This window comes from Somniosus microcephalus, chromosome 28 (assembly GCF_052327205.1).
Source record: "Somniosus microcephalus isolate GS21.2 chromosome 28, FLI_Smic_1.0, whole genome shotgun sequence".
Classification (NCBI taxonomy): domain Eukaryota; kingdom Metazoa; phylum Chordata; class Chondrichthyes; order Squaliformes; family Somniosidae; genus Somniosus; species Somniosus microcephalus.
Genome location: NC_141014.1, coordinates 16565585 through 16583728, shown reverse-complemented (window position 1 = coordinate 16583728; position 18144 = coordinate 16565585). Strand labels below are relative to the sequence as shown.

The 18144-nt window shown below is 46.0% G+C and overlaps 1 protein-coding gene across 1 annotated transcript in view; it reads left to right on the top strand.

The window, feature by feature from the left end:
• The window catches only part of l3mbtl2 (L3MBTL histone methyl-lysine binding protein 2), a 111916-nt gene that overhangs the window by 26113 nt on the left and 67659 nt on the right, over window positions 1-18144 (top strand). Inside the window, exons 8-9 of the mRNA XM_085969521.1 lie at window positions 2876-2964; window positions 9367-9598. Of these exons, the coding sequence (XP_085825647.1) occupies window positions 2876-2964; window positions 9367-9598 (321 nt within the window). The remainder of the gene's footprint in view (window positions 1-2875; window positions 2965-9366; window positions 9599-18144) is intronic.

Sequence of the window (18144 nt, the reverse complement as noted above, 5' to 3'; positions counted from 1 at the left end):
CAGGAATTCCTCCTCCCACAGTATTGTTACTAATTTGGTTAGCCCAATCTATATGTAGATTAGTCACCCATGATAACTGCAGTGCCCTTATTGCACGCTTCTCTAATTTCCCATTTAATGCCATCCCCGACCTCCGCATTGCTGTTTGGAGGTCTATATACCACTCCCACTAACGTTTTTTGCCCCTTGGTATTTCTCAGTTCTACCCATACAGATTCTACATCATCAGAGCTAATATCCTTCCTTTCAATTGTGTTAATCCCCTCTTTAACCAGCAATGCTACCCCACCCCCTTTCCCTTTTTGCCTATCTTTCCTGAATATTGAATACCCCTGGATGTTGAGTTCCCAGCCTTGGCCATCCTGGAGCCATGTTTCCGTAATCCCAATCATATCATATTCGTTTACCTCTGTTTGCGCAGCTAATTCATCTACCTTATTACGAATGCTCCTCGCATTAAGACACAAAGCCTTCAGGCTTTTTTTAACGCTCTTAGATCTTTTAGAATTATTATTTACTGTGGCCATGTTTGATTTAAACCCTTGATTTCTCTGACTGCCACTTTTGGTTTTTCTCCTTCCTGTCTTTTGCTTTTATCCTTGTTTCCCTTTCCTCTGTCTCCCTGCTCAGGTTCCCAACCCCCTGCCATTTTAGTTTAAACCCTCCCCCAGAGCATAAGCAAACACTCCCCCTAGGACATCGGTCCCAGCCCTGCCCAGGTGCAAACCGTCTGTTTTGTACTGGTCCCACCTTCCCCAGAACCGGTTCCAATGTCCCAGGAATTTGAATCCCTCCCCCTTGCACCATTCCTCTAGCCACGTATTCATCTGAAATATCTTTCTATTTCTACTCTGACTAGCACGTGGCACTGGTAGCAATCCTGAGATTACTACCTTTTTTGAGGTCCTATTTTTTAATTTACCTCCTAATTCCCTATATTCAGCTTTTAGGACCTCATCCCGGTTTTTACCTATATCATTGGTACCTATATCATTGGTACCTATATCATTGGTACCTATATGCACCACGACAACTGGCTGTTCACCCTCCCCTTCCAAAATGTTCTGCAGCCGCTCTGAGACATCCTTGACCCTTGCACCAGGGAGGCAACACACCATCCTGGAGTCTCGTTTGCGGCTGCAGAAACGCCTATCTCTTCCCCTTGCGATAGAATCCCCTATTACTATAGCTCTCCCCCTCTTTTTTTTCCTCCCGTCCTGTGCAGCAGAACCACCCCTGGTGCCAGGAAGTTGGCTGCTGCTGCCTTCCCCTGGTAAGCCATCCCCCCCCCATCAGTATCACGTGGGCCATGGAGAGCCAATGGTAGCAGGAAATGCTTCATTCATAAAATTGGCAGGAAGAGCTGTCAAAACTATAAATACTATAAGCCCCAAAAATCACAAATTTCAAATAAATAAAAAAATAAAAAAATCACATTTTTAAAATAACTATAAATTACATAACTATTTTAAACAATTTAAATTTTTGAAAAAATTAATTACATTTTCTAACAGGGTTAAAAATAAACTTACCTTTCTTTAAAGTATTTAAAAATAATAAACCTGTGGAAAAAATGTTTTTATTTTAATTAATTCACCACTTACCTTGTTAAAAGCAGACCTTGCGCCTGCTTTTTACATGTGTAGCTTCTGGAGACTTATCCTCCCGGAGAAACCTGCAAAAAAAACGTAAGTTCGATGCGCACGCACTGCCTCTCCGGCGCACGCATTCGACCTCGGAACCCCTTCCTTTAAGGGAACGGAAGTTCCGGTTTCCTGCGCATGCGCAGTGCATGCACGAAACCGGCACTTTCGTTGGGCCTACGGGTGAGTACCCCGTGCGTACTCACTTGTGGGGACCTGAATTTCTGGGCCATTACATTTGGTCCCCTCATCCAAATCATTGATGTAGATTGTGAATAGCTGAGGCCCAAGCACTGATCCTTGTGGTACCCCACTACTTACAGCCTGCCAACCTGAAAATGACCCATTTATTCCTACTCTCTGTTTTCTGTCCGTTAACCAATCCTCAATCCATGCTAGTATATTACTCCCAATCCCATGAGCCCTAATCTTGTTTAATAACCTCTTGTGTGGCACCTTATCGAATGTCTTCTGAAAATCCAAAGGCACCACATCCACTGGTTCCCCCTTATCTATTCTGCTTGTTACAACCTCAAAACACTCTAATAGATTTGTCAAACACGATTTCCCTTTCATAAATCTGTGTTGACTCTGCCCAATTCTATTATTATTTTCTAAGTGCTCTGTTGCCATGTCCTTAATAATAAATTCTGGGATTTCCCCTGCTACTGATGTCGGGCTAACTGGTCTGAATCAAGGGATATGGGGATGGGGTGGGAAGTGGAGTTGATGTAGAAGTTCAGCCATGATCTTATTGAATAGCGGAGCTGGCTCGAGGGGCCATATGGACCACTCCTGCTCCTATTTCTTATATTCTTAAATAGCCCTGTTACAGCCCACAAAGTTGTAGTCCCTAAGTTTAACTCTTCCCCGGCTGTTTGCTGAAAAACCTGCAATAAAACAATACAATGAATGAAAATTTTAACATCATTATTTCTTTTGCTGTATTTCTAAGCGGAGAATTTCGTTGTGATTAGTAAATAGTTCCATAATCTCCGAACAACATTAAAGGTGCAACATAAATGCAAGTTGTTGTTGTTCTCCTTGCAGTCACTGCTACAACATCTGATCTTGCAGCGGCAAATTTATTAGTTTGATGTTCCATCGACCAGTCTCCATCGCAGACAGACTAACATTGAGTGTAGACAGACTGCATAATGTGTTAAGGATTTGATAGAAATGTATGCAGTTGTGAAGTCATTTTGTGCTAATTCATGATGCTCTCTGTGCAGCTGTGCAAACTAAGACCACTGACTGGAGAGCCTATCTGTTAAGGAAACTAATTGGATCAAAGACCCTACCGGCCGACTTCCATTATAAGGTATGGGAACCAATCTACAGCCTAGCCCAGGGTAAATGGTTGCATCTTACATAAGAACATAAGAACATAAGAAATAGGAGCAGGAGTAGGCCAATTGGCCCCTCGAGCCTGCTCCGCCATTCAATAAGATCATGGCTGATCTGATCCTAACCGCCAATCCACTATGACAGGACTATCTCCTGAATCTAACAGCATTAGGCACACGAAAACAGGAGCAGGATCAGGCTACACGGCCCCTGGGCCCGCTCCGCTACCCACAGGGCCATGACCTATCCGAACCTAGACTCATGTCCAAATTCCTGCCCGCTCCCCGTAACCCTTAATTCCCTTTTCTACTAGGAAACTGTCTATTTCTGTTTTAAATTTATGTAATGATGTAACTTCGACAGCTTTTTGGGGCAGCATATTCCATGGACCTACCACCCTCTGAGTGAAGTAGTTCCTCCTCATCTCAGTTTTGAAAGAGCAGCCCCTTATTCTAAGACTATGCCCCCTAGTTCTAGTTTCACCCATCATCTGGAACATCCTCCCTGCATCCACCCGATCCAACCCCTTCATAATCTTATATGTTTCAATAAGATCGCCTCTCATTCTCCTGAACTCCAATGAGTAGAGTCCCAATCTACTCAACCTCTCCTCATATGTCCATCCCCTCATCCCCGGGATTAACCGAGTGAACCTTCTTTGTACTGACTCGAGAGCAAGTATGTCTTTTCTTAAGTATGGACACCAAAACTGTATGCAGTATTCCAGGTGCGGTCTCACCAATACCTTGTACAACTGAAGCAATACCTCCCTATTTTTATATTCTATCCCCCTAGCAATGAAAGCCAACATTCCATTGGCCTTCTTAATCACTTGCTGCACCTGCATACTAACCTTTTGAGTTTCGTGCACCAGGACCCCCAGATCCCTTTGTACTTCAGTACTTTCCAGTTTCTTGCCATTAAGATAATAACTTGCTCTACGATTTTTCCTGCCAAAGTGCATAACCTCACACTTTCCAGTATTGTATTCCATCTGCCAAATCTCTGCCCACTTACTTAGCCTGTCTATGTCCCCTTGCAGGTTTTTTATGTCCTCCTCACTCACTACTTTCCCTCCCATCTTAGTATCATCTGCAAACTTTGATATGTTACACTCGGTCCCCTCCTCCAAATCGTTAATATAGATTGTAAAGAGTTGGGGACCCAGCACTGACCCCTGCGGAACACCACTGGTTACTGATTGCCAGTCTGAATATGAACCATTTATCCCAACTCTCTGCCTTCTGTTAGATAGCCAATCCTCTATCCATGCCAGAATATTACCCCCAATCCCGTGATTTTTTATCTTAAGCAATAATCTTTTGTGTGGCACCTTGTCAAATGCCTTTTGGAAGTCTAAATACACTACGTCCACTGGTTCACCTTTATCCACCCTATATGTTACTTCCTCAAAGAACTCCAGCAAATTTGTCAAACATGACTTCCCCTTCATAAAACCATGCTGACTTTGTCTTATTAAATTATGATTATCCAAATGTCCTGTTACTGTCTCCTTAATAATGGACTCCAAAATTTTACCTACCACAGATGTTAGGCTAACCGGTCTATAGTTTCCAGCCTTCTGTCTACTGCCCTTTTTAAATAAGGGTGTTACATTAGCAGTTTTCCAGTCTGCCGGGACCTTTGCTGAGTCCAGTGAGTTTTGGAAGATTATTACCAATGCATCCACAATCCCTACCGCCACTTCCCTCAAGACCCTGGGATGTAAGCCATCAGGTCCAGGTGATTTATCCGCCTTGAGTCCCATTATTTTACCAAGTACTACTTCCTTAGTGATTTTAATCGTATTTAGCTCCTCCCCCCCCCCCCCCTATAGCCCCCTGCTTGTCAAGTGTTGGGATATTCTTGGTGTCCTCTACTGTAAAGACTGATGTAAAATATTCATTCAGTGTTTTTGCCATCTCCATATTTCCCACCATTAATTTCCCGGTCTCATCCTCTAAGGGACCAACATTTACTTTAGCCACCCTTTTTCTTTTTATATAACTATAAAAACTCTTACTATCTGTCTTTATATTTTTTGCTAATTTACTTTCATAATGTATCTTCCCTTTCTTAATCAATCTTTTTGTTATTTTTTGCTGTCTTTTAAAGTTTTCCCAATCCTCTATCCTCCCACTAGATTTGGCTACCTTATATGCCCTTGTTTTTAGTCGAATACTATCCTTAATTTCTTTACTTAGCCACGGATGGCTGTCTTTTCTTTTACACCCTTTTTTTCTCAGTGGAATATACTTTTTTTGGAATTTGTAAAATAACTCCTTAAATGTACACCACTGATCATGTATCGTCTTATCCTTTAACCTATTTTCCCAATCCACTTTACTCAATTCCGCTCTCATACCTTCATAGTCTCCTTTATTCAAGCTTAGCACGCTTGTTTGAGATACAGCCTCCTCACCCTCTAACTGAATATGGAATTCAACCATGTTATGGTCACTCATTCCAAGGGGATCCTTTACTAGGACATTTTTAATTAATTGTGTCTCGTTACACAGGACCAGATCTAAGGTTGCTTGCCCCCTGGTTGGTTCAGTTACATACTGCTCAAGAAACCCATCCCTAATACACTCAATGAACTCATCCTCAAGGCAGCCCAGCCCAATTTGATTCGTCCAATTTATATGATAGTTAAAATCCCCCATAATTATAGATGTTCCCTTATTACAAGCCTCAACTATTTCCTGATTGATACTCCGTCCAACCGAGTTGCGACTGTTCGGAGGCCTATATACTACACCCACTAGTGTTTTTTTCCCCTTATTATTCCTTATCTCCACCCAAACTGTTTCATTATCCTGATCCTTTGACCCAATATCATTTCTCTGTATTACAGTGATTCCTTCCTTTATTAACATAGCCACCCCACCTCCCCTTCCTTCCTGCCTGTCCTTCCTGATTGTTAAATAACCTGGTATGTTTAATTCCCAGGCATTGTCACCCTGCAGCCATGTTTCTGTAATGGCCACAAGATCATACCCATATGTAGCTATTTGTGCCTTTAACTCATCTATTTTGTTACGAATGCTATGTGCATTTAGATAGAGAACTTTCAAATATGTTTTGTGACACTTAGTTCCTGCTATTGCCCTTTTTATTACTTTACCTTTTACTCCACACCTTCTACCCCTTCCTGACATGCTCTGGTTTTTAATTTCCCCACTGCTACCTAAGTCTATGACCTTCTCTGTTGTCATTTGTATTATTTGCTCTCTGGGAACCTCCCCCCCCCCCCACTAGTTAGTTTAAAGCCCTCTCTACAGCCCTAGTTATATGATCCGCCAGGACTCTAGTCCCAGCACTGGCCAAGTGAAGCCCGTCCCAACGGAACAGCTCCCTCCTGTCCCAGTACTGGTGCCAGTGTCCCAGGAAGCAAAACCCATTTCTCCCACACCAGTCTTTGAGCCACGCATTTAACTCTCTTATTTTATTTGTCCTAGCCAAATTTGCTCGTGGCTCAGGTAATAATCCAGAGATTATTACCCTTGTGGTTCTGCTTTTTAATTTGGCCCCTAGCTGCTCAAACTCCCTCAGCAGAACCTCCTTCCTTGTCCTATCTATGTCGTTGGTACCAACATGGACCACGACAACTGGATCCTCCCCCTCCCACTCCAAGTTTCTGTCCAGCCCAGAGGCAGAGCTAATCAGATGATGAAGTCCAAATGAAAGCGCCTGAGGTCTACAACCATTACACGTTGCAACAGGTGTCAGCCGTGGCTCAGTGGGAAGCACTCTCACCACTGAGTCAGAAGGTTGTGGGTTCAAGTCCCGCTCCAGAGACTTGAGCACAAAAATCTAGGCTGACACTCCAGTGCAGTGCTGAGGGAGCGCTGCACTGTCGGAGGTGCCGTCTTTCGAATGAGACGTTAAACCGAGGCCCCGTCAGCTTTCTTGGGTGGACGTAAAAGATCCTATGGTGCTACTTCGATGAAGAGCAAGGGTGTTACTCCTGGTGTCCTGGCCAATATTTATCCCTCAACCAACATCATTAAAACAGATTATCTGGTCATTGCGTTTCTTCCATTACAGCAGTGACTACACTTCAAAAAGTACTTAATTGGCTGTAAAGCGCTTTGGAATGTTTGGTGGTCATGAAAGGTGCTGTATAAGTGCAAGTCTTTCTTCTTTATGGCACAGTCGTACCAACCAGGAATGTCCCAGCTTTGATCCCCTCGTCTGTGCTGAATTAGTTGATCTTAGCAATGCAGTGAACCTGAGCCAGGGAGAGGAAAAATCAGCGCGGGTTCCTGCTTCTCATCGCTATCTGAGGACAGCTTCTAGAGTTTGATTCCATGAGCGTCCGATACCTCACCAAGTGACCATTCTTAACGTGTGAGCCTGAGCATTGAGCGATTTGACTAAAGGGGGGTGGGCTCATCATCGCCCAGCCCGACCCTGTCCAGCAGGGGTCACCCGACAGTGTTCAATAGCAGGAACCCTGTCTGATATTTTTCCCTCCCTAACTCCAGGACTCCGAGGCCTGGTGAACCAGCCCAGTGGCTGTCCTGGCTACGATCAGGTAACTCAGACTAGCAACAGAACCTAGATCCCTCCTGATCTGTGTAGCTTGGTATATTGTGTAAGCGAGGACAGAGGGCACATGTAACTTCTTATGTACTCGCAAGTCCATGACCATGTGTGCGAGACACCAAGCCCTCCTACCTCTGAAGAGTGTTTTCTTTTCTCGAGAGTCAGTAAATTCTAAATCTGTGTTTGTCCTTCAATTTTGTTAACACCATTACCACTTCCCCCCAATAGCGACACTTTCCTCACTTTCAGGCTCCCAAGATGACTCCAACTCCAATGAGAAACTCCATATTTAGGATAATCTTGGGATCAGCATGGGTCCAGGTGAAGTGAGTTGGTGCACTAGCTGGCTGTCCTACCAGGTCGCTCTTGGGATGGTTTCCTGAACTAAGCATAAGGAGGCTGGTTTACTAGGCTGGTACTATTTGCAAACAGCCTTGTACTGTAAGGTTGTTTCTCCCAGGTGGTGCTTGGTGGGAGAGTGCTGATCTCCGCACCACTGTTGGTGCAGGACCCGGCTTCTGCTGGTGTTTTCCGTAGCGAGGGAGGGAAGTTTATCCTACATTTATTCACCCCAAACTGTTTGAAATGTATCTAGACAGCAGTTGTGGATTTTTTTTTTTATTCGTTCATGGGATGTGGGCGTCACTAGCAAGGCCAGCATTTATTGCCCATCCCTAGTTGCCCTCGAAGGTGGTGGTAAGCCGCCGCCTTGAACCGCTGCAGTCCGTGTGGTGAAGGTACTCCCACAGTGCTGTTAGGGTGGGAGTTCCAGGATTTTGACCCAGCAACGATGAAGGATCAGCGAAATACTTCTAAGTGACTTGGAGGCGGTGGTGATGCGCCTGCTGCCCTTGTCCTTCAGGTGGAAGAGGTTGCGGGTTTGGGAGGTGCTGCCGAAGAAGTCTTGGCGAGTTGCTGCAGTGCATCTTGTAGATGGTACACACTGCAGACACAGTGTGCCGGTGGTGGAGGGAGCGAATGTTTAAGGTGGTGGATGGGGTGCCAATCAAGTGGGCTGCTTTGTCCTGGATGGTGTCGAGCTTCTTGAGTGTTGTTGGAGCTGCACTCATCCAGGCAAGTGGAGAGTATTCCATCACACTCCTGACTTGTGCCTTGTAGATGGTGGATAGGTTTTGGGGAGTCAGGAGGTGAGAAACTCGCCGCAGAATACCCAGCCCCTGACCTCTTGTTGCCACAGTTTTTAAAAGGACCGATCTTGGTATAGCTGAAGAACTAGTCAGGGGTGTAGGGTAGAGCTGCAATGGGGCAAAAGAGTATTGGAGGCAGAAAGAGGGGTAAGGAAGAAACACGGAGAGGTAGGATGCACAGAGATATTAGTGCAGCTGGAAAATAACCCATTTTTGGTTGCTTGGCAGTAGCGTTTTCCAGCCCTGAGAGTTGTATTGTTTTTAAAATGTGGATTTTCTTTAGCCTGAAGTAGACCAGAAAGATCCCAATCTTTGATTGCTGAGCTGGCTGATTCCAGCAGCAGTTGGGGTGCTGTAATTGTCCTCAGTGCCTGGTCAGAACTGGTGGGTCATCGACCTGAAACGTGAACTCCGTTTCTCTCTCCACGGATGCTGCCCTGGCCTGCTGAGTTTTTCCAGTGTTCTCTGTTGTTGTTGCCAACATTCAATGTTTAAACTCGCACATAAAGAAAGGCCACTGCAAGAACTACTGGATAACTGTGGAATTGCAAGTCGGCAAGCGACGTCTCCTTCAAAAGAAATGGGGGTGGTGGGAGGAGGGGGTATTTTCCCTTTCTTCAGATGATGCTTATGTTTGAGAAGAAAGTTGGTTTTTATTTTGTGTGTTTCCTGCCCAGATGGTGGAGAGCATGAAATACCCTTTCCGACCAGGAATGCGGGTGGAGGTCGTCGATAAGACGCAGATCTCGCGTACAAGGACCGCCGTTGTTGATAGCGTGATTGGCGGGCGCCTGCGGCTGTTGTATGAAGATTGTGAGGAAGATGATGATTTCTGGTGCCACATGTGGAGTCCCCTCATCCATTCGGTGGGCTGGTCCAAGCGGGTGGGCCACAAACTGAAACGCACAGGTGAGCCCTTGGTCATTCCCTTGTGTATAGAAGATTAAGGGGTGATCTAATCGAGGCACCCCTGAAGCTGATTAAAGGAGTTACAGGAAACTTTGGTTTATCCGGAGGTTAACTGTCCGGAATGCTCGAGCCACCGGCAAAAATCAGGAGCTGTTTCGTTAGTTTTTTTTTCTTTTCGTTGCTTTTTTTCCACCAGTCAGGCTCTGCAAGGTCTCGCTGAAGCTGTTGCTAAGCTACAGAGACGCTTGCAAGGTACGGCCGACTGTTTAGAAGCAACAGGGTTTATTGCCAGATACGGAGCTCAAAATCTCCGTATGTTTCAACATTAGCGCTGGTTTGTCCGGCAGTTTTGATGGGACGGCAACAGCTCGGTCCCGTCGGTGCCGGATAGCGCACAGTTTCCTGTAATAGGGTAGATAGAGAGAATCTGTTTCCTCTGGTTGGGGAATCCAGAATAAGGGGCCGTAACCTTAAAATTAGAGCTAAGCTGTTCGGGGTGATGTCAGGAAGCACTTCTTCACACAAAGGGTAGTGGAAATCTGGAACTCTCTCCGTTTTGACATTTTCAATTGACCACCAGCCTCAACAGCTTTTTTGAGGCAGAGTGTTTCAGAAAATTTCAGAAGCGAGAGTTCCAGATTTCCACTAACCTTTGTGTGAATAAGTGCTTCCGGACATCACCAGAGGAAACAGTTCCTCTTTGTTACGGAACTAAAGAAAGAAAGACTTGCATTTATATAGCACCTTTCACAACCACTGGATGTCCCAAAGCGCTTTACAGCCAATGAAGTACATCTTGAAGTGTAGTTACTGTTGTAATGTGGGCAACGCGGCAGCCAATTTGCGCACAGCAAGATCCCACAAACAGCGATGTGATAATTGCCAGATAATCATTGGGGCGACCAAACGCAGATTGGGCGACCGCTTTGCGGAACACCTCCGTTCAGTCTGTAAGGGTGACCCCCGAGCTGCCGGTCGCCCGTCACTTTAATTTTCCTCTCCACTCCCACTCTGATCTCTCCGCCCTCGGCCTCTTGCACTGTTCCAATGAAGCTCGACGTAAGCTCGAGGAACAGCACCTCATCTTTCGATTAAGCACTTTACAGCCTTCTGGACTCAACATAGAGTTTCAGCAATTTCAGACTATAACCCCTGCCCCCATTTTTCAGGCTGTTTATGATTCTGCCATCCCCATTTGCAACATTTAATCTCTCGTGCCTCCTACCCTAGCACAGAATGTTCCTCCCCTCACCCTTTCCCTGCCTCTGCACCTGCTTAATATCTGTTACACCTCCAGCCTTTTCCAGTTCTGATGAAGGGTCCCAGACCTGAATCGTTAACTCTGTTTCCCTCTCCACGGATGCTGCCTGGCCTGCTGAGTGCTTCCAGCATTTTCTGTTGTTATTTCAGATTTCCAGCAACCTCAATATTTTGCTATTGTATCTACTTTAGACGTTGATTGAGGGATAAATATTGGCCAGGGCACCAGGGAGAACTCAAAATAGTGCCATCGGATCTTTTCCGTCCACCCGAGAGAGCAGACGGGGCCTTGGTTTAACGTCTCGTCCGAAAGACGGCACCTCCGACAGTGCAGCACTCCTTCAGTACTGCACTGGATTGTCGGCCTGGATTTTTGTGCATAGGTCTCCGGAGTGGAACTTGAGCCCACGACCTTCTGACTCAGGCGAAAGTGCTACCAACTGAGCCACAGCTGACACTAAGGCGGGCAGATGGAGTTAAGGTACAGATCAGCCATGATCTGATTGAATGGCGGAACAGGCTCGAGGGGCTGAATGGTCTACTCCTGTTCCTATGTTCCCACTTGTTCTATACAAGCGCGCATGATACTGCCAGTGACATGTTAGAACTCTAACATACTGATAAACCATAGAATTTTAAGATGTGTATCCCTGTCTTCAGTTTTCCTACTCTACTGAGTTGCCACTCTCTTATTTGCTCTGACTCTTGCCCAGTTCCAGAGGTCCTGGCAGGCCTTTGGCACCTCACTCACTCACTCACTCACTCAGTTGTGACTGCCTGGAGTTATTTGACTGTGGATAATTGAGCCAGATCCTGTCCTTATTTGATCTCCATGCCAAGTATTTTCCAGTAAGGGGCACCAAGTAGTGAGTGGGAGTGTAACCCAGCAGGTGGTGTTCATGTCTTTCCCAGCGGTGCTGAAGTGAATCGTAGCATCCCATCAGCTGCCTGAATAAGATGAGTGAACACAGCATGGATAGAATTTGAGCTCCATGACACTCCCCATGCGGCAAGTTCCTTTTTACATGGAGCTGCTGAAAAGAAGCAAGGCAGTTTTGTACAAGAGTAGAGGGTATACAAAATGGAAGATAAGATCACCTGAGCTTCACCTTTTTAGTGGTTGCTTTATGTAGGACCGTTAACACAATTCTGGAAGCAGATAGCTTACTCGTCAGTCTGGAAATATTGCGTGACTTGAGGAACTGAATCCAAAATATCCCAATCTGTGAGCCAGCTTTCTGATGGGCTCCTTTAAATCTTAAACGGAGGTGTCTTTCTTTACTCCTCTTTTCTCCTCTCCTGAATATGCTGACTCTCACCCAAGTGCCATTCTTCATGAGTGTTGGTGGTGTAGTGTATGTAACCTGTACTACCTTAAGAGGATACCTTAAGGTGATGGGCTACTTTTTGATGGCTCCTGTACATTGTAGTACCGGTGGTGACCACACCGGTATATAAACCCTGCGGAGCAAAGTGTATCTCAGTTCAGCCCTGACCCTCAATCACTAAAGACCTGTTTACTTACTTCTGTAGTCTGTGTCCTGTTATTCAGTATAACTGCATTTGAAAACACAGACTCAACAGGTGGGATATTTTCCATGGAAGGCATCACAACAACCAAGCCTATTTCCCCTCCTCTTTCATTCTTCCTCCCGCTCCCTATCCAGTATAACTCGCTAGATAGCAATTGACAAGGCCACTGGTTTTCATTTATTTGGAAAGTGATCCTTCTGAACTATGGATAAGAATCCCCTGTGTCATGAATCTTACCATTCATGTAGAAATGACTCATGAGATAACACTGGGCGGCCAGCTGGTGGCGCCGTCCAGGGTAAGTATAAATACTCGTGCGTGGGCCCAGCTTGCTCAGGATGTTTCTGTAACCAGGAACTAGTGATGTAACTAGAACTCATGGTTGTGAAACAGTTGATTAAAGCCTTGTTTTATACTCCGACCAAGTGCTTAGTAGTTTTCTTACATCACCTTGTGATTAAGAATGCAAGTTGCCTTGATCAGTTAGTGTAAAGCAATGGCACTGGGAATTTAGAGTTGGAAACCTGGCTGACTTCATTTTTAAAAGATCCCATCCCTAGTCCAGAGGCTGTTAAAACTAGCCTAACACTGGAGAGGTACCACCAACGCTGCCTCCGCAAGATCCTGCAAATCCATTGGCAGGATAGGCGCACCAACGTCTGTGTTCTCGCTCAGGCCAACGTCAAAGCTTTGACCACACTCGATCAGCTCCAATCGACGGGTCACGTCGTCCGCATGCCCGATACAAGACTCCCAAAACAAGCGCTCTACTCGGAGCTCCGACATGGCAAGAGAGCCCCAGGTGGGCAGAGCAAACGCTTCAAGGACACCCTCAAAGCCTCCTTTTGAAAAAGTGCACCATCCCCACCGACACCTGGGAATCCCTGGCCCAAGACCGCACCAAAGTGGAGGAGAAGCATCCGGGAAGGCAGCGAACACCTCGAGTCTCTTCGCCGGGAGCAAGCGGAAGCCAAGCGCAAACAGCGGAAGGCGCGCATGTCAACCCACCCACCCGCCCCTTAAACCACTGTCTGCCCCACCTGTGACCGAGATTGTAGGACCCGCATTGGACTCCTCAGTCACCTGAGAACTCATTTTTTAATGTGGAAGCAAGTCATCCTCAGTTCCGAGGGACTGCCTAAAGAGTTCTAACACACTAACTGCGGCTTGACTGGAGGCCAGCCTACTGAAGACCGCCACCTCCAGGCTGCCAAGTATTGAAATTTATGACACTGGCCCAGGAGGAATTTCAGTTTAATTGACATCAAGCTGTTGCTATTAAGTTAAATTCAATGCATAGCGGGTTATGTCCACACAACACGCAAGCTATCTGGGAAAGCATTTTTGAACCAGTAGCTGTCATTAGTTGAAGTGTCTGGTAGAAACTTAGAAACATAGAAGATAGGAGCAGGAGTAGGCCCTTTGAGCCTGCTCCGCCATTCAATGAGATCATGGCTGATCATCCAAATTCAGTACCCTGTCCCTGCCTTCTCCCCATATCCCTTGATCCCTTTAGCCTTAAGAAATATATCCAACTCTTTCTTGAATATATTTAATGAACTGGCCTCCACCGCCCTCTGTGGCAGAGAATTCCACAGGTTCACCACTCTCTGGGTGAAGAAATTCCTCCTCATTTCAGTCCTAAATGGCTTACCCCTTATCCCCGGCCATCAGAAACATCCTTCCTGCATCTAGTCTGTCCAGGCCTGACCAGAATTTTATAGGTTTCGATGAGATCCCCTCTCAATCTTCTAAACTCCAGCGAGTATAAGCCCAATCGACACAATCTCTCCTCATACGTCATTCCTGCCATCCCAGGTATCAGCCTGGTGAATCTTCGCTGCACTCCTTCCATGGCAAGAACGTCCTTCCCCAGGTAAGGCGACCAAAACTGCACACAATACTCAAGGTGCGGTCTCACCAAGGCCCTGTACAACTGTAGCAAGACATCCTTGTTCCTGTACTCGAACCCTCTTGCTACGAAGGCCAACATACCATTTGCCTTCTTAACCGCCTGCTGCACCTGCATGCTTACCTTCAGCGACTGGTGCACAAGAACACCCAGGTCTCTTTGCACTTCCCCTTCTCCCAATCTATTGCCATTCAAATAATAATCTGCCTTCCTGTTTTTGCCACCAAAGTGGATAACCTCACATTTATCCACATTGGGCAGAAACATGGCAAATGCACTATAATCACCCAACCTGTCCAAATCGTACTGGAGTTTCACGACATCCTCCTCACAGCTTACCCTCCCACCCAGCTTTGTGTCGTCTGCAAATTTGGAGATATTACATCCAATTCCCTCGTCCAGATCATTAATATATATTGTGAACAGCTGGGGTCCTAGGACCGATCCTTGCGGTACCCCACTAGTCACTGCCTGCCACTCGGAAAACGACCCATTTATTCCAACTCTTTGCTTTCTGTCCGCCAACCAGTTCTCTATCCAAGTCAATACCTTGCCCCCAATCCCATGTGCCTTAATTTTGCACGCTAATCTCTTATGCGGGACCTTATCGAAAGCCTTCTGAAAGTCCAAATACACCACATCCACTGGTTCTCCCTTATCTATTTTACCAGTTACATCCTCAAAAAATTCCAGTAGATTAGTCAAGCATGATTTACCTTTTGTAAATCCATGTTGACTTTGTCCGATCCTGTCGCTGCTTTCCAAGTGCTCTATTACATCTTTTATAATAGACTCTAGCATTTTCCCCACTACCGATGTCGGGCTTACCGGTCTATAATTCCCCGCTTTTTCTCTACCACCTTTTTTGAATAGTGGGGTAACATTAGCTACCCTCCAATCCATGGGTACTGTTCCAGAGTCTATCGAGTTCTGGAAGATGACCAGCAATGCATCTACTATTTCTAGGGCCACTTCCTTAAGTACCCTGGGATGTAGATTATCAGGCCCTGGGGATTTATCGGCCTTCAGTCCCATCAATTTTCCTAACACCATTTCCCTACAAATACTGATTTCTTTCAGTTCCACCCTTTCATCAGACCCTATGTCCCCCGGCATCTCTGGGAGGTTATTTGTGTCCTCCTTTGTGAAGACAGAACCAAAGTATGAATTTAGTTGGTCTGCCATTTCTCTGTTTCCCATTATAAATTCCCCTGATTCTGACTGCAAGGGACCTACGCTTGACTTCACCAATCTCTTTCTCTTCACATATCTATAAAAGCTTTTACAGTCAGTTTTTATGTTCCCTGCTAGCTTACACTCATATTCTATTTTCCCTTTTCTTAATTAATCCCTTTGTCCTCCTTTGTTGAATCCTAAACTGCTCCCAATCCTCAGGATTATTGCTTTTTCTGGCCAATTTATATGTCCTCTCCTTGGATCTTATGCTATCCCTAATTTCCCTTATTAGCCACGGTTGAGTCACCTTTTTTGTTTTATTTTTATGCCAAACTGGGATGAACAAATTCTGTAGCTCATCCATGCGATCTTTGAATGTTTGCCATTGCCTATCCACCATCAACCCTTTGAGTGCCATTCCCCAATCAATCCTACCCAACTCGCTCCTCAGACCATCGTAGTTTCCTTTATTTAAATTGAAGACCCTTGTCTGAGTCAACTACTTCATTCTCCATCTTAATGAAGAATTCGATCATATTATGATCGCTCCGACCCAAGGGGCCTCGTACAACAAGATTGCTAATGAATCCTTTCTCGTTACATAATACCCAGTCTAAGATGGCCTGATCTCTGGTTGGTTCCTCGACATATTGGTCCAGGAAACCATCCCGTAAACACTCCAGAAATAATTCCTCCACAATATTGTTACTAATTTGGTTGGCCCAATCTATATGTAGATTAAAGTCACCCATGATGACTGCTGTGTCCTTATTGCACGCTTCTTTAATTTCCCTTTTAATGCCATCCCCAACCTCCACCTTACTGTTTGGAGGTCTATATACCACTCCCACTAATGTTTTTTTCCCCTTAGTATTTCTCAATTCTACCCATACAGATTCCACATCATCAGAGCTAATATCCTTCATTACAATTGTATTAATCCCTTCTTTAACCAGTAATGCTACCGCACCTCCCTTTCCTTTTTGCCTATCTTTCCTGAATATCGAATACCCCTGGATGTTGAGTTCCCAGTCTTGGCCATCCTTGAGCCACGTTTCCGTAATCCCAACCAAATCATATTCGTTTACCTCTGCGCAGCCAATTCGTCCACCTTATTACAAATGCTCCTCGCATTTAGACACAAAGCCTTCAGGCTTGTTTTTTTAACGCTCTTAGACCTATTAGAATTATTATTTACTGTGGCCACGTTTGATTTAAACCGTTGATTTCTCTGACTGCCACTTTTGTTTTTCTCCTTCCTATCTTTTGCTTTTATCCCTGTTTCCCTTTCCTCTGTCTCCCTGCTCAGGTTCCCAACCCCCTGCCATTTTAGTTTAAACCCCCCCGAACAGTGCTAGCAAACCTCCCCGCAAGGATATTTGTCCCGCTCTGGTTCAAGTGCAACCCGTCTGACTTGTACAAGTCCCACCTTCCCCAGAAGCAGGCCCAGTGATCCAGGAAACTAAAGCCCTCCCTCCTGCACCAACTCTTTAGCCGCGCATTCATCTGCTCTATCCTCCTATTCCTATACTCACTAGCACGTAGCACCGGGAGTAATCCAGAGATTTCAACCTTTGAGGTCCTGCTCTTTAATCTGCTACCTAGCTCCCTAAATTCTTGCTGCAGGACCTCATCCCTCTTCTTACCCATGTCATTGGTCCCAATGTGAACCACGACCTCTGACTGTTCACCCTCCCCCTTCAGAATGCCCTGCAGCCGTTCAGTGACATCCTTGACCCTGGCACCAGGGAGGCAACAAACCATCCTGGAGTCACGTCTACGGCCACAGAAACGCCTATCTGTTCCCCTTACGATAGAATCCCCTACCACTATTGCTCTCCCACTCTTTTTCCTCCCTTCCTGAGCAGCAGAAGTACCCCTGGTGCCAGGAAGTTGGCTGCTGCTGCCTTCCCCTGGTAAGTCATCCCCCTCAACAGTATCCAAAGCGGTATACCTGTTTGAAAGGGGGATGGCCACAGGGGTCCCCTGCACTACCTGCCTGCCTCTACTGCTCTGCCTGATGGTCACCCATTTCCCTTCTGCCTGTGCAGCCCTAACCTGCAGTGTGACCAACTCACTAAACGTGTAATCCACGACCCTCTCAGCATCGCGAATGCTCCAAAACTCATCCATCTGCAGCTCCAGCGCCTCAATACAGTCCGCTAGTAGCTGCAGCTGGATGCATTTCTGGCACACATGGTCGTCAGGGGCAGCATCCCTGAATTCCCACGAGGAGCATAACACGGGGCTGGGCTGTCCTGACATGACTTACCAATTAATTTAATTAAATCAATACCACCAATTAAAGATATACTCTAGGGCGCTTATTTACCAACTGTCCCCACTACACCACAGAGACCCTAGAAAATATAAACCGCAGAATTTAAGCTTGTTTAAAAAAAAAGAGAGAAAATACTCACCAACCAATCACTTACCTGCTTTCTGGTGACGTCGCACTTCAATGACTTTTTACCTCTCTCCCGCTCTCGGAGCTCTGAGATTGGAGATTGGTAAGCCTACCTGGCCCTCGGGGTCGCTTTTATAGCCGCTCCGCCGTCGCCTCTGCTTCCCACACAGGTCCGACTCCGCTCTGGGGCCTACCTGGTCCTCGGGGTCGCTTTTATAGCCGCTCCGCCGCGGCCTCTGCTTCCCACACCGGTCCGCA